General features: G+C 43.1%; 1 protein-coding gene across 2 annotated transcripts; it reads right to left on the minus strand.

Annotated features, from left to right (window-relative positions):
- Positions 1 to 312: 312 nt before the first annotated feature.
- Positions 313 to 10790, minus strand: LOC123060799 (transcription factor bHLH68). Of its 2 annotated transcripts, none has more exons than XM_044483642.1 (8): positions 10224 to 10790; positions 9647 to 9935; positions 9081 to 9161; positions 7869 to 7934; positions 7491 to 7556; positions 6758 to 6814; positions 848 to 901; positions 313 to 746 (listed from the first exon to the last, which is right to left on the minus strand). In XM_044483642.1, the coding sequence occupies exons 1-8, from the start codon at positions 10523 to 10525 to the stop codon at positions 594 to 596; spliced, it is 1068 nt and encodes a 355-aa protein (XP_044339577.1). In that variant the 5' UTR covers positions 10526 to 10790; the 3' UTR covers positions 313 to 593. The 2 variants fall into 2 exon arrangements, with proteins under 2 accessions (XP_044339577.1, XP_044339576.1); XM_044483641.1 differs by having other exon boundaries at positions 848 to 904; positions 10224 to 10788.
- Between the last annotated feature and the right edge of the window lie 13154 nt (positions 10791 to 23944).

Genomic DNA, 23944 nt, shown 5'->3' on the forward strand with positions numbered 1-23944 from the left:
AAACCTAATAAGAAAAAGAAAAAATAAGAAAAAGAAAAGAAAGAAGAAAAGCCCGAAGAATACCCAACCAAAGACCATAAAAACTCAAAAGGAAAAAAAGAGAGAAAAAGTGGCTACAAATGGTCTGGCCAAGTGCACGTATCCCATGTGCGTTTGGTCGTCACTTTGACGCGGGGAGCTTCGTACAGGAAACCCCCTTAAAACCTCAGTCGGAATTGTTGGGCCTGTATTCAACTTGAATCAATAAAGGTTCCCCGGTCCCAAAACAAGTCTTTTTTTTGTGGGAGGGTCCTAAAATAAGTCAACCGTCCGTTGCAAAGTAGACACACATATTCCGTAGAAAAAGGTACTACATGCATACACAACAGGTGGAGAGCAGCACTTTGTGTGTATATTGTGTATGCATACATACATGCATTGCATATCATCATGAGCAATCACTCTTGCACATAGAATGACTGCTCCTGATGATATGTGTTTCCAAATACCTCAACAACTATATATGTATATCAACAATGGATACATGAATGCTAACCAATGGTATATATTTACGCGCGCACACAAGCCCGCGGTGTTTAGACAACTTGATGATCCTATCGCAGGATGATACCGCTGAGCGGCGGCGCCGGCTGCCAGAAGTCGGAGGTGTTGTCGGCGCCCAGACGCGAGGTAATGCACGACACCGGCACCAGGCACATCCCTCTGCTCCTCAGATCCGACTTCTTGCCCTCGACATCTTGTGCATCCTACATATGTACCAATCGAGTAGTTTAATTAGTATTTGTGATCGATATCGACGTATACGAAGCAAACAAATGCAAATGCGTCTATACATGTTTGTACAAACCTGTTGGGGACGGGCTGCTTCTGCCGAGGAATTTATGTGATCGCCATGGTTCAGCTGCTGCACGCACAAAAGAAAGACCAGTTATAGTTAAGGTTGATTATATTTGGAGCAAAGTTGGATAGAAGTACGTGCGCACTCGCGGTTTTTTGACGCGAACAGCAGGAGCTCTGCCTTTGCATTATAGAAGAAAGAGAAGTCATTACAAAACCACTAGAGCCTAGCTCAGACACCATACCCACGCACTCAGAACAACCTGGAAAAAAAAACACCACATCACGGGAAATCTCACATCTATACTACAGTGGTCCTCTTAGTTGCCTCCCAGAATAAATTAACCTCCTCCTTGATGAAAACAACCAGAGAGATGGCCGTCCGCTCCTTCTGATCAAAAACCCTTCGGTTTCGCTCCATCCACAGATTCCACGCGATATACGCGGCCAAAGTAATATCCTCAGATACTTTCTCTTTTTCACCTGTAGCAGAATACAGCCTGAACCACCATTCCCTAATCGAGGGTGTCGACGAAATAGCATTGTACATTGCGCTGCTTGTTCTGCTGAACTGGAACCAAACCTCCTTTGCATAGCAGCAGGACAGAGTTAGGTGTTCCGCGGTTTCCTCCTGCTGATCACACAACCGGCACATGGAATTATGTGACCACCCTCTCGCTCGCAGATGATCTGCCGTCCAGTTCCTATTTTGCAGGAGCAGCCACAAATAAAACTTGACCTTTCCTTCCATCTTGCACCTGCACACCCGGTCCAAACCCGGCATCGCAATCCTAGCTGCAAACTGAATTTCATAAGCAGAGCAAGCAGAGTATGCAGCATTTGCAGTTAAGTCCCAACTGATGCTATCTCTGTTGTTGGACAGCATCACATTCTGCACCTCCCCCCAAAGCCTGACAAACTGCTCGATCTGGGCATCAGTATGCATACGCTGTAACCCTTTCATCCATCGCCCATTGTCCATCGCCTCCTTGACCGATAACCTTTTGAGGCGGGTCAATTTGAAGATCTCCGGAGCAAGAACAACAGGTGCAACCCCATTCAGCCATCTGTCCATCCAGAAGGAAGCAAGAGAGCCATCACCCAACTGAATTGTGGTACAGCTCGAGAAGAGCTGCTTGTCAGAGCTGTCGCACGGCGTCGGGGTGCCCTTCCACGGCCTGTCCACCTCATCCCATCGAAACCACTCCCACCTCAGCCGCAGAGCCCGGCTGAAACATTCAATATTCTTCACTCCTAAACCACCATATTTCTTGGGGGAGCAAACCAGCAGTCCCCTCATGCTCTCGCGTTTTAGAAACAGAAATGGGCATACATTCTGTGACAAGTTATATGTGCATGTGCTAGTGAAAGTTCTCCCCAGCACCTACTCATTTATCACGTATACAGATGAGTACACGTAGGTGCCTTCTATACTACTCCCTCCGTCTAATAATATAAGAGCGTTTTTAACAGACAGTCATTCATCTATTATATTATCTCTTCTGACACATCAGAAACGGGCATACATTTTGTAACAAGTTCTTGCTATCAAACTTACTTTTGCACTATTCATGTATACGTAAGGTTTATTTCGCAATTCTTAGAAATGTGCACATGCTCTCTTTTAAAGCTAGCCAACAGAAGCATGTGAACAATCCGCATTTCAGCATTGCACGTACAGGCGTGCAAAAAGTTTGCCTGAAATGATATAGGCATCTAGCGGACGTGCATACATCATTGGCTCACATGCGGTAGCCAGCACATGCGTGCATGTCCCTACCTTAATTGCTCCGGCAATATGCACCCTGTCGTATCTTGTCACCGGTCAATCACTGTTACCCGCTAAAAATCTGGACGCCAAAGTTGGCGCCCTAAAACGAAGATGACAACCGGTGGGAATTCCGTGAAAATCCAACTTAAACAATCTAAATATATTATAAAAATGAGATATTGGGTGTATTATGTTATTTTTTATATCAGGTTTAAATTGTAAATTGATAAATTTTCATTGCATCTTTGATAGATAAAAATACAAACCTCCGGCAGCCTGATATCAAGTTTATAGGGGTAAAAACATACCCCCTCCGTGGTGCATAGGGCGTACACATGCTTCAAGGTCGGCAGTTTGACTAATCAAATACGCATTACATGTGAAGAAAAAAATATGTTTAAAAACATTATCCATATATGAATCCAATGTTATGCTACTGGTGGCACATGCCACATATTTAGTTAGCCAATTCGGTGACCTATAACCACACACACATTGCCCTATGCACCCGACCAGAGGAGTACTTTTCTGCTCATTATTTTGTGTTTTATCAGATTACGAACTTTGGACTTGTGGATAATGAAACTGTCAATGAATTCAGATTTTCACTACTCTGGTCAGTAGGTATTCTTCATAAACATGATCAGTTCGTAATTTTCATTTCAACTTCACCATGTTTACAAATAATGTACTTTTTTGGCATTTAATTTGGGCTGAAATAGGTGGCATGCGCGCTACCTAGTGGAGATCGGACCGTCCACCCTGGATAAGTGCGCCCAGTGTCCAGCTTAAATTGGCTAGGTGCACCCAGCAATTTGTACCCTCTAAATTCAAACATTCTATTAATTGTAAAATGCACATACCTTTTATCTAAGTCTATTTACCCATTTTCATATTTCTAAAACCATTTGGACTTATCCATGACCCATTTCACAAGTTGAATAGTAGAAATGGGCTTGGATCATCATCGTACTCCCTTCAGTTCATATTAATTGTCGCTGATTTTAGTAAAAGTGTATTAATTGTCGCTGATTTTAGTACAAATTGTAATAAATCAGTGTCAATTAATATGGATCGGAGAGAGTATTAAATATTTAAAGCTACTTTGATTCACAAGATTCTCAAGGACAAACACCAGATTGGAGTGACATGTCCTCTTGAATCCTATAGGATTAGAAAGCCACATGAATTTGGGAGAGAGAGAGAGAGAGAGAGAGAGAGAGAGAGAGAGAGAGAGAGAGAGAGAGAGAGAGAGAGATTCATAGGAAAAAGCAAAGGAATTGTACTAAGGTGTTTTAATTGATGGAAAATTCCAAAAACTAGGGTGCAAAAGCAATCCAGGGGCATTTTTTCTAAAGATATCGGATGATTTATATATATAGGAAAAATCCCTAAGAGCGCCAATCCTCCAAATTTCTATGACATTGCTTTGGACAAAATTAAATTAGGATATGTTAGATGGAATGGGCCATCTAATTTTGTGACGACGGTTATCACCATTATTTGTCGTGTAGGGTGTATGGTTTGATGTGGCTACCATGTCATTTAGTCCATACAGTGAGTCCACGTGGCATCTAGTCCATGATGAAAAAAATTGTAACAACTTTTTTGATGGTAAAAGAGTCATAGCAAATTAATGAAGAATATTATTTGTCGTGAACTTTATGATAAACATTATAAGATTGTCACTAGTTTCCATTGGTGATGTTCAGTTGGTTACCAATGCACCACTAGTCTTCACAAGCGATGTCTACCCTTAGGCCATCCTTTCATGAAGAAACAAAGAGGTTTTCTTCTACAACTTAACCACTAACCACACTTCGCCATCTACATTGACGAGTTGACATTTTGCAGCCATTGACAAAATGTTTAGTGCCGATATTTGTTACTACTAAAGGACACAATGCACACGCCAATGGTGACTAGTGCATAAAAAACTCATGGATCGAGTTTCCAGCCATGCCAAGGGAGCTATAGCTTCATCCATCACCTTGTGTTGCCACTATCCGCCACCATCGCCCGCCAGAGGAGGTCACGCCGCTGCTCAATCGAGACCACTCTATATGAGAGGCCAACATCACTCAAGAAGACATCCTTTCTTAGCCACCCATTGTAATATTCGAGGAGGATATTGGAGATGTTGAATTCGGTTGGTGGAGGCTGAAGGTGTCATGGATGTTTGGTGTAGGTTGTCGACATTGAAGAGTAGGCCAAATGCAAAGGACTCTTCAACCTTGGTGACGAGCCCATGACGCCTAGGCCACAATGGTGCATGACACACTACATGCGACTCTGCACGTTCCTCCTTTCGTGCTTCAACCAACGAACCCTCAACACATGATGTTGATCTCATCGACAAAGAAGTTATGGCAGAGGAGCGTGATCTTGACCTTGGCATAAAGGAAGTCGATGTAGCGGCGTTGATGAGAGGTAGATGAGAGATAAGTAATGGAGGAAGGAAATAGGAGCCGAGGGATTGTGAAGAGTAATAGAGGAAGGAGATCATGACTGGTGGTGGAGAGGGATCATTTCAATGGATATGCTAGGGTTAAGGTTAGTTAGGCTTGTATACAAAGGCAATAGATAAGAGGATCATTCTCGGACGGGCTTTTTTAGTTGGACGAAGTTGCTACTAACATGTCTTATTATACATGATGGCCACTACTGAGTTGAACAATAGTGACAAGCTTGACAATGTCACCACCGGCAGCCCCCTTTATTGGCGCCCATGAATGATGTCTGTTTCGTTAAATCTTTGTCACTGTTAGAGTACGTCATGCTACCAGGTCCGCAACTGCCCATAATTAGTGAAATCTAGCATATATTGTGACTATGGCACCCAACTAGTTAATATTTCCTCTTGCAGCCATGTCTCATGCACGTAAACCTATGTGTGGGCAACTTGGCCTAACACTTAAGCCCAAATGCCGGACAGCTGGGCCGGACTCAAGCTCTAGTTTTCTGCCGAGGCTTGGCCCGAAAGCCCAATAAAACATTGAATTACCTGGAATCTAGGGTTATTTTTTCGACACGGTAAAATTAGGGTTTTAGTAAAATATAGATGTAGCAATGTATTTTATATTCAAAACATGACTGTTATTAATATATTTTAATAATTGAGTAAAGCCCCCGTTTGTTTGTTTTGAGCTGAGCTCGGCTGAGCTTCAGGACTGGCTATTAAAAAGAAAATATCTAGTGAAATGAGCAATCGGTGCACACTATGCACCAAAGCTTTTGAGACCATTGAATGGAAATCTAAGAGACATAGTCGGGCTAGAAGATGGATTGTTTTCATTTTATGAAACATACCTCATACTATATGAAATTTAACCCGCACTCCACGCTTTGCCCAATCCCATTAGTAAATGTAGCGTTTATTTCTAGCCCCAAACACAAAAAGGGTATTATATTTTAAACCACAAGCCCAAATTCAGATCTGATTTGACCATCCTTTTTGTTTTGTATTGATGAAATGTTCGAAACAAGACCAATATAGAATATGTTTTGAAACATTTTCGAAATATTTTTTTGACACTTGACCGATATATTTATGAAATAACTACAAAATGTAGGATAGTGTTTCATTAAATTTACTCAAATATGTTGTTCTTATAAAGTTCTTGTGTAAGCTCCCTGTTACAAAACTGACCCATCAAGTTTCAAAAAGCAAGAAAAATAATTAAAAAATGTATGCAGCATCGATCTTGTTTTTAAGAGCTTGTCAAGATGAACATGTTAGTGGAAACGGATAAAAAAATGGCATATATGACCCACCCTTTTTATAGTTAGACCAAAAATTAAACACATGGAAATATTAATGGAGAGGCATGTGGAGTTTGGGTCAATTCAAACAAAACAGAAGGACTATTTTGAAAATAGGCCATCTACCCATCTTCCAACTTGACCCTCTCCCTCGGTTTCACATCCAATGGCTGCACTAGAATCGGGGCATCCGGTGCATAAATTGACGGGTACATGTAATGAGTCGGCAACTTCATTGAACTATTTGTGTTACAATTAGCTAAAGCCATGACGTTAACAACATCCATAAATATGTCATTCTCAAGAAAAACATCCATAAATGTGTGTGTGTGTGTGTGTGTGTGTGTGTGTAAGAGAGAGAGAGAGAGAAAGAGATGGGTTACTTACAGCTTGGTGACGTACGGAGGCACCAGTGCCATGTCCCAAGTATGGGTAGCTGAGCGCCTGCGCACCATGCATGTACACGGAAGAACGAGTGAACATCAGTCATGCACATGAAATCGTACGTAACGTAAACAAGATTGTGAAAAAGAAAGGGGACAGAGAGACGAGCGGTAGAGAAGAAATAGAAAGAGCTAGACGAAGCACATCCAAAGCATGAAAACACAGGCACACACCCACATGCAACTTGCTGTTGTGCTGATTTCCACGCACGCACTTTAAGAGCGTGCTCTTACACCCAGCCCCACCCTTCCCCCTTTTTGTTTCGCCTGCAGCTCACGTCTCGCTTTTACAGGTAGCCAGGCACCACAGGTAAAATTTGCCGCCCCACACACACCTCTATACGTTACCCTGGCACTGCACCATGTTGCATGGTAGGTGTCATGCGTATTTGTTTAACACACATACTTGCATATTACATGAAAATGCCACCAATATTAAAGTAAAGGAAGCAGTGCATGCATGCATGTGTAAAAATTATACGTAGAAGCTAGCAACTACTAGAACTGAATATCAAAACTTTGCATCAAGCATTGGCAAGCTGCTGTCTGCACCTCTTGATGCAGACACCAGGAGACGAATAAAATCTCAACTCCTGAGAAATCAAACACACTACGAATATGAAGAAAAAATTAGGGCCGCTCGTGGGGAAGAGAGAGACAAGTTAAGGACGTTGGACCTCTATTTGACCCAGGAGGAATCCGATATAGCCAATAGTCTCTTGCAGCACGGACGCAGTGTCGGTCTGGTAAAATGGGAACAAGTGTGCATATATGTCAGTGTACTTCCTTTGCTGCATAAAGTGAAAGAATGTGCAGCTAAAAATAAAGGGCATGGGCAAAAGCTTCACATATATGCATTCCCATTCTATGTGTCAGCGGCCGCAAAAGAATATATTTTGCTAGCTTTTTGGGACCTGAAGCTTAATTACACACTGATGCACTAGAGGGATGAGCTCGCAGGTGAGATCATGCATAAGCATATTTGACATCAAGTGCTAGCTAGAGTGCAGTGCAGTGAGGTTTAACATTAACGTACAACTAAAATGGTGTAATACCTTGCCAAATGGGGAAACTATTTGGTGAAGTGCTGTTATTTTATCCCCGAGCTTCTCCTTCCTTACCTGAAATGACAAAATTGATGGGATGCAAATATGAATACACACCTTTTTTTAGCCAATATGCACATGTAAGGCAAGAAGGACTTTTTGTTGTATCTTAGCGTGTTCTATATCTTTTCCATATATCTGAAATTTTCAACATATTTCTCCAGTAACGAGCTTAAAACTCCCGGCTTCTGCATCATGTGACTCACACAACCATCTTTATTAAAATAGAGTATCCCATATCCGAAGTAGTATAAACAGCATAAACAAAGGCCATACTACACACCCAAGTTTCCAAGGGTGATACTTTTTTAATTAATCACTTTGGTACGTAAATACATTTAGAAAAAAAGAAAACAATATTACCATAGATCTATTTGTCATACACGAATGAGAAAATATAGATGAAGGTTCTTAGTTTCTTGGGGTTTGCAACGGTAACTTCAAAAAAAAAAACTTGATAACCGTGTGGACAAATAATTCTATCTATGCCTATGTTTAAGTAATTGCCTGGCTCTAGGAATGGTCGAAGCCATACCAATCAAAAAAAGATGTTACCAACACTAAGAAAAAGATGTTACCAAACAAACCTGACCTATTGACCCTTTTGCTATGGCAAGGCCTTCAACTTCATATATCCCTTTTTTAGGTCAATCCAGAATATAAATACATTCAAACTGAATCGTTTTTTTGGACATTTCATTAACACCTCTGGATTTATTATCATAGATAGTGTTCGAGATCCAAGTGATATATCATGGTAGCCTTAGCTATTCTTATCGAGAGATGGCCTTCTCATTAATTTGGTCAATACGTAGTACAATAATATGCGGAATACATTTTTTTGCATGGATAATAAAATATTTGTTGCTGCATTCCAGTTTACAAGCATTACCTGATCCTTGTGGGACTATGGGCAAAGTATTCAATCATATTTTTACGCTCAAAATTGAACATTGAAACACTTGGTTCGTTTTACATTTATCAATAGAGGGTCTAACATTTTTATATGTGGTGCAAATGTGCAATATATTGTCTAGGAAAGGGAGATGGGTACAAGCGTTGACAGGCTCTTCTGCTGGTATAGACAGAAAATTACATACTCCAGAGAGAGAATCAGGATTCTAAGCTAGTAATAAGAAAGGAGTGCGTCAAGAATAAAACCTTCAGAATAGACTGTCCAGTTGAAGAGGCGGGTTGAACCCTAGCCTTCTTGGGAGCTGATCCAGTTGCAGTGCTGTTACTCTGGAAGGTAGAAAAAAAAAGAAAAATCAAATCATGACTCTATTTCATCTTTAGTACAAAAAGAAACTGCTAACAAGAGTTAATTAATCCCATGGTTGATATTGCCCAAATTAACACGGATAGAATCCGATGTGACATTACACATATAAGTGAATCTCTATGCCCTCCCCGGCAAAAAAAAAAGGATCTCTACACCCTTAAGAAGATATGAAGTATGCACATGAGAAGTTTTTGTTTTTTGAGAATTTTGGAATTAATATTATTAGCTTTACAGAGAGTATATACACGACACACACACATATGGAGCTAAAGGTTTTGTATAATCAAGCAACGATCGATTCTAATTAAAAAGCGTCTAAGAATACATAGAATTGTTTGCGAAACAACTGCAAGCAAAGAAATATACCTTGCAAATTAATTGGAGGAAACGACAAAGAGTTTATGGGGGATTTCAGCCATGCATGAAGTGAAATTCAGTTGATCACCTCAGACGAGTTATCCGATTGTTGATTCCACAGCTCCGGTGCGGGCGCTGGCGCCGCGCCGTTGGAGAAGTCCAGCAAGCCGCCGTCGAGGTTCGAGGTGATGCATGACCTTGGAGAGAAAGCCAAGAGCATCTGGCTCAGCCGAGAGTTGGGCCCCGACGGCTGGATCTCCTCACCACCGCCATGGCCATAGAAACTGTAAGCTGGGGCTCCAGCCCGAGCCGCCATAGGACCCTCCTCTAATCCTTTTGACAGTAGATCTGACTCATGGTCTCCAACTAATCCTCCTCTGCTTTGTGGTTACCGACGCGTGCGTACGTACACATGCACCGTCCATACATGAAAAAACAACAAGTTAGTACTAGGAAGAAGAAACATGCATGTGAGATTTGCAGTAAAAGACCATTAGGGAGGGGGTTGATCAACAACAGGACAAAGCGTGCAGCTACTTAATTTGTACTGATGAAGAAATCTGCATGAATTGAAGGGCACCCTAGCTAGCTAGCACTAATTCTTGCATCAGTAGTAAGTAAATCACAGAGGACTGAGGGTGGGAGGTATAGACGAAGGTCTTTACAAAAGCATCTGGCTCCATGATTCTGGCATCTGGCTCTCCTCCTGTCCACCTTGAAAACTTGCAGGGGAAGTTGCAGCGCTGTCACGAACATCAGGAACTTGACCTGACGAGTGGTAAAGGAGCTGATGATCATGGGAGCAAGCCATAGAAGGAGAAGAAGACATGAGAGGCATGTTGGTGGATTCCTCTTGCTCCTCCTCGGCACAAGGCATCAGCCCACTCATGATATTGTTGGCGTTGCTTGTGCCACCACACACCATCTGTTGCACCATGGTGCCCTTGAATTCTCCTCCACCTACCATCCTTGAGCACCAAACAATTGACAACAAATAATTCTTGCGGCTGCACCAATCAAATTTCCAGAGGATCTTGGCTGCCGCAAATTCCTATGCAAATCTTTATGGTATGGTAGCTTTGCATGTCCTCATCTCCTCTCTCTCTTTTTTAGAAATGGAGGGTCCAGTGAGAGAAAACAACAATGAGAGAGAGAGAGGGGAAAAGGATAGGACCTGTTTGGAGAGGAATCTGGGCTTTTGTTTTCTTTTCTCTTCCTTTCGCTTCACTCCTTTCATTTGTGAACTTCCCCTTCCACTTTTCTCCCTCCTTCGCTCCCCTTTTGTATCGTTAATTAGTTTTCTTTCCTCTTGCCTCTTCCCGACCCACCTTTGTAATATTTTATATTATATATATTATATATATATATATATATATATATAGAATAGTACATGTTGTTTTAGGTATTCAATCCGCGGTCCTGATCTCGTTTCTTCGATTGTAGGGTAATTCCCGTATGTCTGGATTGCCACCTGGCTTCTTCCGTCACTTAGATGGGTCAGGCTAGGCCAGCGCCCGCGGTAAAAATTCTGCGCAAACAAAGATGCGTGGTCATTTATCTTGCATAGTCCCACCTTGCTCCATTGAATGAATTCTTGCCAATTTAAATACGTTCGAAAATTATCCGCAATATCAACCAGTCTCCTCAGAAATCAACAAACAGCCATGAGGACGTTATAGCTACTTGAACAGGATGGCAGAAGCGGGGCGGCTTGGTCGTGCTGGTTGGTGCAGAGGCAAGGACGTAGAAACAGGGCGGCTTGGTGGTGCTAGTTGGTGCAGAGGCGAGGCAGAAACATGGCAGCTCAGAGATAAGTATTCCTCTCAGTTAAGAACCAAGGTTATCAATCCAGTAGAAAAACCACACAATACCTCATGAACAACACCTACACGCGAAATAACAAATACTTACACGCAACGCAAACAAGAGGTTGTCAATCCATTGGCGGTTAATTGCAAGGATCAAATTTCGTAGTGATAGATAGATAAACAAAGACACAAAATAAAATAAAAGTAAATAAAGTACAACAAAGTATTTTTGGATTTTGATATATGATTAAAATAGACCCGGGGACCATAGTTTTCACTAGAGGCTCTCTCTCGAACATAGCATACGGTGGGTAAACAAATTACTGTTGGGCAATTGATAGAAAAGCGCATAGTTATGAGGATATTCAAGGCAATGATCATGTATATATGCATCACGTCCGAGACAAGTAGCCCGACTCATGTCTGCATCTACTACTATTACTACACACATCGACCCCTATCCAGCATGCATCTACAGTATTAAGTTCATAAAGAACGAAGTAACGCCTTAAGCAAGATGACATGATGTACACAAAATAAACCCAATTAATATGAATAAACCTCATCTTTTTATTCTTAATGGCAACGATACAAGTATGTGTCATGTCTCTTTCTGTCACTGGGATTGAGCAAGGCAATATCGAACCCATCACAAAGCACCTCTTCCTGAAGAAAATATGCCCTAGAGCCAATAATAAAGTTATTATTTATTTCCTTATTTCATGATAAATATTTATTATTCATGCTAGAATTGTATTAACCGGAAACATAATTGTAACGCCCACGATGCGGCTATATCTCCCACATGTCGAAGCACGACTTAGAGGCATAACCGTATTGTAAGCAATGTCGCAAGTGAGGTAATATTCACAACAACCCATGTAATGAATAAGGAAAAGAGATACATAGTTGGCTTACAATCACCACGTCACACAATAGCATAAATAACATTACATTCATCCAGATACACTCAAGGTCCGACTACGGAACCAAAATAAAGAACAACCCCAAATGCGACAAAGTCCTCGATCGCCCCAACTGGGCACCACTACTGATCGTCTGGAAAGGAAACGTAGTATCGTCCTGAGTCCTCATCGAACTCCCACTTGAGCTCAGTCGAATCTCCTGAAGCGGTATCATCGGTCCCCGCATCTGGTTTTGGAAGTAATCTGTGAGTCACGGGGACTCAGCAATCTCACACCCTCGCGATCAAGACTATTTAAGCTTATAGGAAGGGTAAAAGGTATGAAGTGGAGCTGCAGCAAGCACTAGCATATATGGTGGCTAACATACGCAAATGAGAGTGAGAAGAGAGAGCAAAGGCACGATCGATAAACTATGATCAAGAAGTGATCCTAGAACAACCTACGTTCAAGCATAACATGAGATCGTGTTCTCTTCCTGGACTCCGCCGAAAAGAAACCATCACGGCCACACACTCTGTTGATTCATTTTAATTAAGTTAAGTTTCATGTTTTCTACAACCGGACATTAACAAATTCCCATTAGGGGTGTCCCAACTTAGCCCATCACAAGCTCTCACGATCAACGAAGGATATTCCTTCTCCCAAGACAATCCGATCAGACTCGGAATCCCGGTTACAAGACATCTCGACAATGGTAAAACTAAATCAGCAAAGCCGCCCGAATGTGCCGACAAATCCCGATAGGAGCTACACATATCTCGTTCTCAGGGCACACTCGGATAGGTCAAGCTATGAGTAAAACCAACCCTCGAGTTACCCCGAGGTGGCCCCGCAGGCTGCCCATTTCGGACCAACACTCAGAGGAGCACTGGCCCAGGGGGGTTTAAAATAAAGATGACCCTCGAGCTCCGAAAACCCAAGGGAAAAAGAGGCTAGGAGGCAAATGGTAAAACCAAGGTTGGGCATTGCTGGAGGAGTTTTATTCAAGGCAAACTGTTAAGGGGTTCCCATTATAACCCAACCGTGTAAGGAATGCAAAATCAAGGAACATAACACCGGTATGACGGAAACTAGGGTGGCAAGAGTGGAACAAAACACCAGGCATAAGGCCGAGCCTTCCACCCTTTACCAAGTATATAGGTGCATTAAAATAGACAAGATATAATAATGATATCCCAACAATAAACATGTTCCAACAAGGAACAAACTCCAATCTTCACCTACAACTAGCAACACTATAAAAGGGGCTGAGCAAAGCGGTAACATAGCCAAACAACGGTTTGCTAGGACAAGGTGGGTTAGAGGTTTGACATGGAAATATGAGAGGCATGATAAGCAAGTGGTAGGTATCGTAGCATAGGCATAGCAAAAGAGCAAGCATCTAGCAAGCAAAGATAGAAGTGATTTCGATGGTATGGTCATCTTGCCTGCAAAGTTCTCCGAGTTGACATTAGCTTGATCCTCGTAAACGTACTCAACGGGCTCCTCGATCACGTACTCGTCTCCCGGCTCTACCCAAGCAAGAACAACAAGAAAAAGGAGACACAATCAACCACGTGCAATGCACAAACAACATGATGCAAAACTTGTCATGATATGCGGGATGCGATATGTGTTGCATATGCAAGTTTCGGAAAGGAATGATTGAACCTGGCCTCAACTTGGAAAACCAAGTGTGTCACTGGAAAGATGGGTTGATTTCGGTCGAAATCGATATAAAGATCACCGGAATCGAATGCACGGTTTGCAAATGGCAAGCAAAACAAATATGACACAAAGCTGCGATTAATAGCACGAGGCCATCTAAATGCATCAAGAACAACAAGCTACTACACTCAAACATAGCAACAAAATACATGAAAGGGATCCACTCAATATGCTTGAAAAAAGATGAACACTGAGCTACGGCTAATTCACTCAATAGCAGGTTCAAACAAGCATGGAAAAAGTGCAAAAGATAACAGGTTACAGACTTAGTGAAAATAACAACAAGTCAGGAATTTTAACATCAGGAAGCAAAGTTTAGAGCACGATAACAACATGCTACAGGAACATATCATGGCAAAGCAAGGCATGGCATGAAGCTACTCAAAGCATACAACAAAAGTCCCTTACTGACCATAAGCCAAAAGAGATCAGAAAATACAATGGCAACCATGTGAACATAGCAATTATCGTTCACAGGTTCATACTTAGTAGAAAACTGTAACATGGCAAAACAGATATCAAGTAGGCATGTTTACGAGCTCGATGCACTCACCACAAGGCATTTCATGACAAACTAAGCATACACCCAGCAAGTAGACATGGCATAGAAGCTAAACATGGCAAGAATAACTACATAGCATGCATGGATGAACTACAACATCCTCGGCAAAAATGCTTAACACGTAAACAAGCTGCCAGGAACATTTTATAGCAAAAGTAGAGCTCGATTGACTCAAGCTAGGGTGCTCCATAATTGCAAACAAAGACATGGATGGATAGCGCACAACAATATCTACAAAACATCCTTACTGATCATGCTCAAAAGAGGCATGGATCACTCTGTAGCAACATGGATACATGGCATAAAAATATTGACAGGACAAAGACTTAGAATATTTCTAAGTCCCTGAAATCAGCAACATTACTAGAGCTACTTTGCATGCTTGTGCTAGTCACCACAGAGATCACAAAAATACATGGCATACACCCCTGTAAAGATAGCATGGCATACTTCAAAACACATGTAGAGCTCAAGTTCATAGGAGGCACACATCAATCATGGCAAAAATGACAAATGTCCAATTACTGATATGAATCTGAAACTAACAGAAACTAGCACTCTTCCAGCAGCATTTAGGGCATCAATATGAGCTCAAATGAACATGATGCAATGAGATGAAATGAAGTACTCGTCGAGACGAACATTTTGATATGCTACACGCCCAAAACGGAGCCACGGTTGCAAAGTTATGACATGAAGAAGAATGCCAAAAATATCTAGGGTTAGAGCAAAAGTCAACCTCTGAATTCCAGATCTGGATCCGGGCATGGACTTTGAGGCACTCGCCGGAGTTACTGTTTGCCGGAGAGGGGCTTGCCAGACTCGAGGGGGAAGAGCTCGCCGGAGTAGCGGTGGTGGTCGGGGACGCCGGACGTCGAGGGTAGGCGCGCTAGTCGAGGAGCGGCGCGGTCGGCGAAGGGCGGCAGAGGTCGCCGGGCGGCGAAGGTCGGTGTCGGCGCCGGAGCACTTCGGCGGCGGGGCGGCGCTGGAGGCGGAGCCTGGCGCGGTGGCGGGGAAGGACGGGCGGCGTGGGGCGCTCGGGCGCGGTAGAGGGCCGGGAGGGCCGACCACGGGCCGCAGCGGTGGGAGACGCCGGGAGGGCACGTGGCGCCTCCTGGTTGGCAGGGCGGCGGCGGCGACTTTGTCTGGCGCGCGGACGGACGTGTCCGGCGCGCGGATGAGGAGCGGGGCTAGTGTTAGGGTGGTTTGGATCCGGAATTTCGGGGAGGAGGCTATATTTATAGGTAGAGGAAGCTAGGAGGCTCCAAATTGAGCATGGTTTTCGGCCACGCGATCCCGATCGAACGATCTAGATGATGGAAGGGGTTTAGGTGGGTTTTGGGCCACTTTGGAGGGGTGTTGGGCTGCAACACACACGAGGCCTTTTCGGTCCCTCGGTTAACCGTCGGAGTATCAAACGAAGTCCAAATGGCACGAAACTTGACAGGCGGTCTACCGGTAGTAAACCAAGGCCGCATGACAAGTCTCGGTCCAATCCGAGAACGTTTAATACCCGCACACGAAAAGAGGTAGAAAGGGACACCGGAGGACATAGGAGCGCCGGAATGCAAAACGGACAACGGGGAAAATGCTCGGATGCATGAGACGAACACGTATGCAAATGGAATGCACATGATGACATGATATGAGATGCATGACAAATACAAAAGCACACGAAGACAAAAACCCGACAACGAGGAAAATCATAACTTAGTGTCGAAAATGGCAAGAGTTGGAATACAAATATGGCAGGTTACATACGGGGTGTTACAATAATACATGTGTAAATACATAGACAAACATAGTGTCACTAGTATACCTCTATTTGACTAGCTCGTTGATCAAAGATGGTTATGTTTCCTAACCATAGACATGAGTTGTCATTTGATAAATGGGATCACATCATTAGAAGAATGGTGTGATTGACTTGAGCCATTCCGTTGGCTTAGCACTTGATCGTTTTAGTTTACTGCTATTGCTTTCTTCATGACTTATACATGTTCCTATGACTATGAGATTATGCAACTCCCGATTACCGAAAGAACAATTTGTGTGCTACCAAACTTCACAACATAACTGGGTGATTATAAAGGTGCTCTACAGGTGTCTCCGATGGTTTTCATGGAGTTGGCATAGATCAAGAATAGGATTTGTCACTCCGATTGTCGGAGAGGTATCTTTGGGCCCTCTCGGTAATGCACATCACTATAAGCCTTGCAAGCAATGTGACTAATGAGTTAGTTGTGGGATGTTGCATTATGGAACGAGTAAAGAGACTTGTTGGTAACGAGATTGAACTAGGTATTGAGATACTGACGATCGAATCTCGGGCAAGTAACATACCGATGACAAAGGGAACAACGTATGTTGTTATGCGGTTTGACCGATAAAGATCTTCGTAGAATATGTAGGAACCAATATGAGCATCCAGGCTCCGCTATTTGTTATTGACCGGAGACGTGTCTCGGTCATGTATACATAGTTCTCGAACCCGTAGATTCCGCACGCTTAAAGTTCTGTGGCGATCGGTATTATGAGTTTTTGTGTTTTGATGTACCGAAGGTAGTTCGGAGTCCCGGATGTGATCACGGACATGACGAGGAGTCTCGAAATGGTCAAGACATAAAGATCGATATATTGGAAGGTTATATTAGGACACCGGATGAGTTCTGGGGGTTATCGGATAAATACCAGAGGACAGGGAGGTTACCGGAACCTCCGGAGGGGGGGGGGGTTATTGGGCCTTATGGGCCCAAGTGGAGGAAGAGGAGAGGTGGCCAGCTGGGGGCGCGGAGCCCCCTAGCCCAAACTGAATTGGACTAGGGGGCGGCCCTCCCTTTCCTTCTTCTTCTCCCCCGTTCCTTCCCCTCTCCTACTAGGACTAGGAAAGAGGGGGGAATCCTACTTGGAGTAGGATTGCCCCCCTTGGGCGCGCCTCCTCCTCCTTGGCCGCCCCCTCCTCCTCTTCCTCCTTTATATACGGGGAGGGGGCACCCCTTGGACACAACAGCAATTGATCTGTTGATCTCTTAGCCGTGTGCGGTGCCCCCCTCCACCATAATCCACCTCGCTTATATCGTAGGGGTGCTTAGGCGAAGCCCTGCGATGGTAGCTTCATCAACCTCGTCACCATGCCGTCATGCTGACGAAACTCTCCCTCGAGCTCTACTGGATCGTGAGTTCGCGGGACGTCACCGAGCTGAACGTGTGCTGAACATGGAGGTGCCGTACGTTCGATGCTGAGCATCGGTCGATTGTGAAGACGTATGACTACATAAACCGCGTTGTTATAATGCTTCCGCTTAACGGTCTACGAGGGTACGTGGACGACACTCTCTCCTCTCGTTGCTATGCATCACCATGATCTTGCGTGTGCATAGGATTTATTTTTTTGAAATTACTACGTTCCCCAACAGTGGCATCCGAGCCAGGTTTATGCGTAGATGTTATATGCACGAGTAGAACACAAGTGAGTTGTGGGCGATACAAGTCATACTGCTTACCAGCATGTCATACTTTGGTTCGGCGGTATTGTTGGATGAAGCGGCCCGGACTGACATTATGCGTACGCTTACGCGAGACTGATTCTACCGACGTGCTTTGCACACAGGTGGCTGGTGGGTGTTAGTTTCTCCAACTTTAGTTGAACCGAGTGTGGCTACGCCCGGTCCTTGAGAAGGTTAAAACAACACTAACTTGACGAACTATCGTTGTGGTTTTGATGCGTAGGTAAGAACGGTTCTTGCTCAGCCCATAGCAGCCACGTAAAACTTGCAACAACAAAGTAGAGGACGTCTAACTTGTTTTTGCAGGGCATGTTGTGATGTGATATGGTTAAGACATGATGCTATATTCATTGTATGAGATGATCATGTTTTGTAACAGAGTTATCGGCAACTGGCAGGAGCCATATGGTTGTCGCTTTATTGTATGCAATGCAATCACCTGTAATTGCTTTATTATCACTAAGCGGTAGCGATAGTCATAGAAGCAATAGATGGAGAGACGACAACGATGCTACGATGGAGATCAAGGTGTCACGCCGATGACGATGGTGATCATGACGGTGCTTTGGAGATGGAGATCAAAGGCACAAGATGATGATGGCCATATCATATCACTTATATTTATTGCATGTGATGTTTATCCTTTATGCATCTTATTCTGCTTTGTTTGACGATAGCATTATAAGATGATCTCTCACTAAATTTCAAGGTAAAAGTGTTCTCCCTGAGTATGCACCATTGCCAAAGTTCATCGTGCCGAGACACCATGTGATGATCGGGTGTGATAAGCTCAACGTTCATCTACAACAGGTGTAAGACAGTTTTACACACGCAGAATACTTGTGTTAAACTTGACGAGCCTAGCATATGCAGATATGGCCTCGGAACACTGAGACCGAAAGGTTGAGCGTGAATCATATAGTAGATATGATTAACATAGTGATGTTCACCATTGAAAACTACTCCATTTCATGTGATGATCGGTTATGGTTCAGTTGATATGGATCACGTGATCACTTAGATGATTAGAGGGATGTCTATCTAAGTGGAAGTTCTTAAGTAATATGATTAATTGAACTTAAATTTATCATGAACTTAGACCTGATAGTATTTTGCTTGTATATGTTATTGTAGATAGATGGCCCGTGTTGTTGTTCCGTTGAATTTTAATGAGTTCCTTGATAAAGCAAAGTTGAAATATGATGGTAGCAATTACATGGACTGGGTCCGTAACTTGAGGATTATCCTCATTGCTGCACAGAAGAATTACGTCCTAAAAGCACCGTTGGGTGCCAAACCCGCTGCAGGAGCAACGCCATATGTTATGAACATCTGGTAGAGCAAAGCTAATGACTACTCAATAGTTCAGTGTGCCATGCTTTATGGCTTAGAACCGGGACTTCAACGACGTTTTGAACGTCATGGAGCATATGAGATGTTTCAGGAGTTGAAGTTAATATGTCAAGCAAATGCCCGAATTGAGAGATATGAAGTCTCCAATAAGTTCTACAGCTGCAAGATGGAGGAGAATAGTTCTGTCAATGAACATATACTTAGAATGTCTGGATATCATAACCACTTGACTCAGCTGGGAGTTAATCTTCCAGTTGATAGTGTCATTGACAGAGTTTTTCAATCACTGCCACCAAGCTACAAGAGCTTTGTGATGAACTATAATATGCATGGGATGTATAAGACAATTCCCGAGCTCTTCGCAATGCTAAAGGCTGCGGAGGTAGAAATCAAGAAGGAGCATCAAGTGTTGATGGTCAACAAGACCACCAGTTTCAAGAAAAAAGGTAAAGGGAAGAAGAAAGGGAACTTCAAGAAGAACGGCAAACAAGTTGCTGCTCAAGAGAAGAAATCCAAGTCTGGACCTAAGCCTAAGACTGAGTGCTTCTACTGCAAAGGGACTGGTCACTGGAAGCGGAACTTCCCCAAGTATTTGGCGGATAAGAAGGATGGCAAGGTGAACAAAGGTATATGTGATATACATGTTATTGATGTGTACCTTACTAGAGCTCATAGTAGCACCTGGGTATTTGATACTGGTTCTGTTGCTAATATTTGCAACTCGAAGCAGGGACTACGGATTAAGCGAAGACTGGCTAAGGACGAGGTGACGATGCGCGTAGGAAATGGTTCAAAAGTCGATGTGATCACTGTTGGCACGCTATCTCTACATCTACCTTCGGGATTAGTTTTAGACCTGAATAATTGTTATTTGGTGCCAGCGTTAAGCATGAACATTATATCTGGATCTTGTTTAACGCGAGACGGTTATTCATTTAAATATGAGAATAATGGTTGTTCTATTTATATGAGTAATATCTTTTATGGTTATGCACCCTTGAAGAGTGGTCTATTTGTGTTGAATCTCGATAGTAGTGATACACATATTCATAATGTTGAAGCCAAAAGATGCAGAGTTGATAATGATAGTGCAACTTATTTGTGGCACTGCCGTTTGGGTCATATTTGTTGGGTTTCGTAGTAATTTCAAAAAAATTCCTACGCACACGCAAGATCATGGTGATGCATAGCAACGAGAGGGGAGAGTGTTGTCTACGTACCCAGGCAGACCGACTGCGGAAGCGATCACACAACGTAGAGGAAGTAGTTGTATGTTTTCCCGATCCGACCGATCCAAGCACCGTTACTCCGACACCTCCGAGTTCTTAGCACACGTACAGCTCGATGACGATCCCCGAGCTCCGATCCAGCAAAGCGTCGGGGAAGAGTTCCGTCAGCACGACGGCGTGGTGACGATCTTGATGCACTACAGCAGCAGGGCTTCGCCTAAACTCCGCTACAGTATTATCGAGGAATATGGTGGCTGGGGCACCGCACACGGCTAAGGAATAGATCACGTGGATCAACTTGTGTGTTCTATGGTGCCTCTACCTCAGTATATAAAGGACTAGAGGGGGGAGGCTGGCCGGCCAAGGGAGGGCGCGCCAGGAGAGTCCTACTCCCTCTGGGAGTAGGATTCCCCCCCCCCCCCAATCCTAGTTGGAATAGGATTCCTTGAGGGGGGAAAGAGAGAGAGGGGGCCGGCCACCTCTCCTAGTCCTAATAGGACTAGGGGAAGGGGGAGGTGCACAGCCACCTTGGACTGCCCCTTTCTCCTTTTCACTAAAGCCCACTAAGGCCCATATAGCTCCCGGGGGGGGGGGGGTTCCGGTAACCTCCCGGTACTCCGGTAAAATCCCGATTTCACCCGGAACACTTCCGATATCCAAACATAGGCTTCCAATATATCAATCTTTACGTCTCGACCATTTCGAGACTCCTCGTCATGTCCGTGATCACATCCGGGACTCCGAACAACCTTCGGTACATCAAAATGCATAAACTCATAATAACTGTCATCGTAACGTTAAGCGTGCAGACCCTACGGTTCGAGAACAATGTAGACATGACCGAGACACGTCTCCGGTCAATAACCAATAGCGGGACCTGGATGCCCATATTGGCTCCTACATATTCTACGAAGATCTTTATCGGTCAGACCGCATAACAACATACGTTGTTCCCTTTGTCATCGATATGTTACTTGCCCGAGATTCGATCGTCGGTATCTAATACCTAGTTCAATCTCGTTACCGGCAAGTCCCTTTACTCGTTCCGTAATACATCATATTGCAACTACCTCATTAGTTGCAATGCTTGCAAGGCTTATGTGATGTGCATTACCGAGAGGGCCCAGAGATACCTCTCCGACAATCGGAGTGACAAATCCTAATCTCGAAATACGCCAACCCAACATCTACCTTTGGAGACACCTGTAGTACTCCTTTATAATCACCCAGTTACGTTGTGACGTTTGGTAGTACCCAAAGTGTTCCTCCGGTAAACGGGAGTTGCATAATTTCATAGTTACAGGAACATGTATAAGTCATGAAGAAAAGCTATAGCAACATACTAAACGATCGGGTGCTAAGCTAATGGAATGGGTCATATCAATCAGATCATTCAACTAATGATGTGATCCCGTTAATCAAATAACAACTCCTTTGTCTATGGTTAGGAAACATAACCATCTTTGATTAACGAGCTAGTCAAGTAGAGGCATACTAGTGACACTCTGTTTGTCTATGTATTCACACATGTATTATGTTTCCGGTTAATACAATTCTAGCATGAATAATAAACATTTATCATGAAATAAGGAAATAAATAATAACTTTATTATTGCCTCTAGGGCATATTTCCTTCAGTCTCCCACTTGCACTAGAGTCAATAATCTAGATCACATCACTATGTGATTAACATCGATAGTTCACATCATCATGTGATTAACACCCATAGTTCACATCGCCATGTGACCAACACCCAAAGGGTTTACTAGATTTGGTAATCTAGTTCACATCGCTATGCGATTAACACCCAAAGAGTACTAAGGTGTGATCATGTTTTGCTTGTGAGAGAATCTTAGTCAACGGTCTTTCACATTCAGATCCGTTATGTATTTTGCAATTTTCTATGTCTACAATGCTCTGCACGGAGCTACTCTAGCTAATTTCTCCCACTTTCAATATATATCTAGATCGAGACTTAGAGTCATCCAGATCAGTGTCAAAACTTGCATCGACGTAACCCTTTACGGCGAACCTTTTTGTCACGTCCATAATCGAGAAACATATCCTTATTTCACTAAGGATAATTCTGACCGCTGTCCAGTGATCTACTCCTAGATCACTATTGTACTCCCTTGCCAAATCAGTGCAGGGTACACAATAGATCTGGTATACAGCATGACATACTTTATAGAACCTATGGCCAAGGCATAGGGAATGACTTTCATTCTCCTTCTATCTTCTGCCGTGGTCGGGCTTTGAGTCTTACTCAACTTCACACCTTGTAATACAGGCAAGAACTCTTTCTTTGACTGCTCCATTTTGAACTACTTCAAAATCTTGTCAACGTATGTACTCATTGAAAAAACTTATCAAGCGTCTTGATCTATCTCTTTTGATCTTGAAGCTCAATATGTAAGCAGCTTCACCGAAGTCTTTCTTTGAAAAACTCCTTTCAAACACTCCTTTATGCTTTACAGAATAATTCTACATTATTTCTGATCAACAATATGTCATTCACATATACTTATCAGAAATGTTGTAGTGCTCCCACTCACTTTCTTGTAAATACAGGCTTCACCGCAAGTCTGTATAAAACTATATGCTTTGATCAACTCATTAAAGCGTATATTCCAACTCTGAGATGCCTGCACCAGTCCACAGATGGATCGCTGGAGCTTGCACTATTTGTTAGCACCTTTCGGATTGACAAAACCTTTTGGTTGCATCATATACAACTCTTCTTTAATAAATCCATTAAGGAATGCAGTTTTGTTTATCTATTTGCCAGATTTCATAAAATGCGGCAATTACTAACATGATTCGGACAGACTTAAGCATATATATGAGTGAGAAACTCTCATCGTAGTCAACACCTTGAACTTGTCGAAAACCTTTTTGCGACAATTCTAGCTTTGTTAGATAGTAACACTACTATCAGCGTCCGTCTTCCTCTTGAAGATCCATTTATTTTCTATGGCTTGCCGATCATCGGGCAAGTCAACCAAAGTCCATACTTTGTTCTCATACATGGATCCCATCTCAGATTTTATGGCCTCAAACCATTTCACGAAATCTGGGCTCATCATCTCTTCCTCATAGTTCGCAAGTTCGTCATGGTCTAGTAACATGACTTCCAGAATAGGATTACCGTACCACTCTGGTGCGGATTTCACTCTGGTTTACCTACGAGATTCAGTAGTAACTTGATCTGAAGTTACATGATCATCATCATTAGCTTCCTCACTAATTGGTGTAGTAGTCACAAGAACAGAATTTCTGTGATGAACTACTTTCC

The sequence above is a fragment of the Triticum aestivum genome, chromosome 3A (assembly GCF_018294505.1).
Source record: "Triticum aestivum cultivar Chinese Spring chromosome 3A, IWGSC CS RefSeq v2.1, whole genome shotgun sequence".
Lineage (NCBI taxonomy): Eukaryota > Viridiplantae > Streptophyta > Magnoliopsida > Poales > Poaceae > Triticum > Triticum aestivum.

What these genes read in the sequence shown, in the direction of transcription:
- LOC123060799 (XM_044483641.1), bottom strand. Translation starts at nt 10,525, where the DNA reads ATGGTAGGTGGAGGAGAATTCAAGGGCACCATGGTGCAACAGATGGTG. An exon ending in TCATGGAGCCAGATGCTTTT is followed by an intron (nt 9,936 to 10,223) that starts GTAAAGACCTTC and finishes ACCACAAAGCAG; the next exon opens with AGGAGGATTAGTTGGAGACC. An exon ending in AATCGGATAACTCGTCTGAG is followed by an intron (nt 9,162 to 9,646) that starts GTGATCAACTGA and finishes TCTACCTTCCAG; the next exon opens with AGTAACAGCACTGCAACTGG.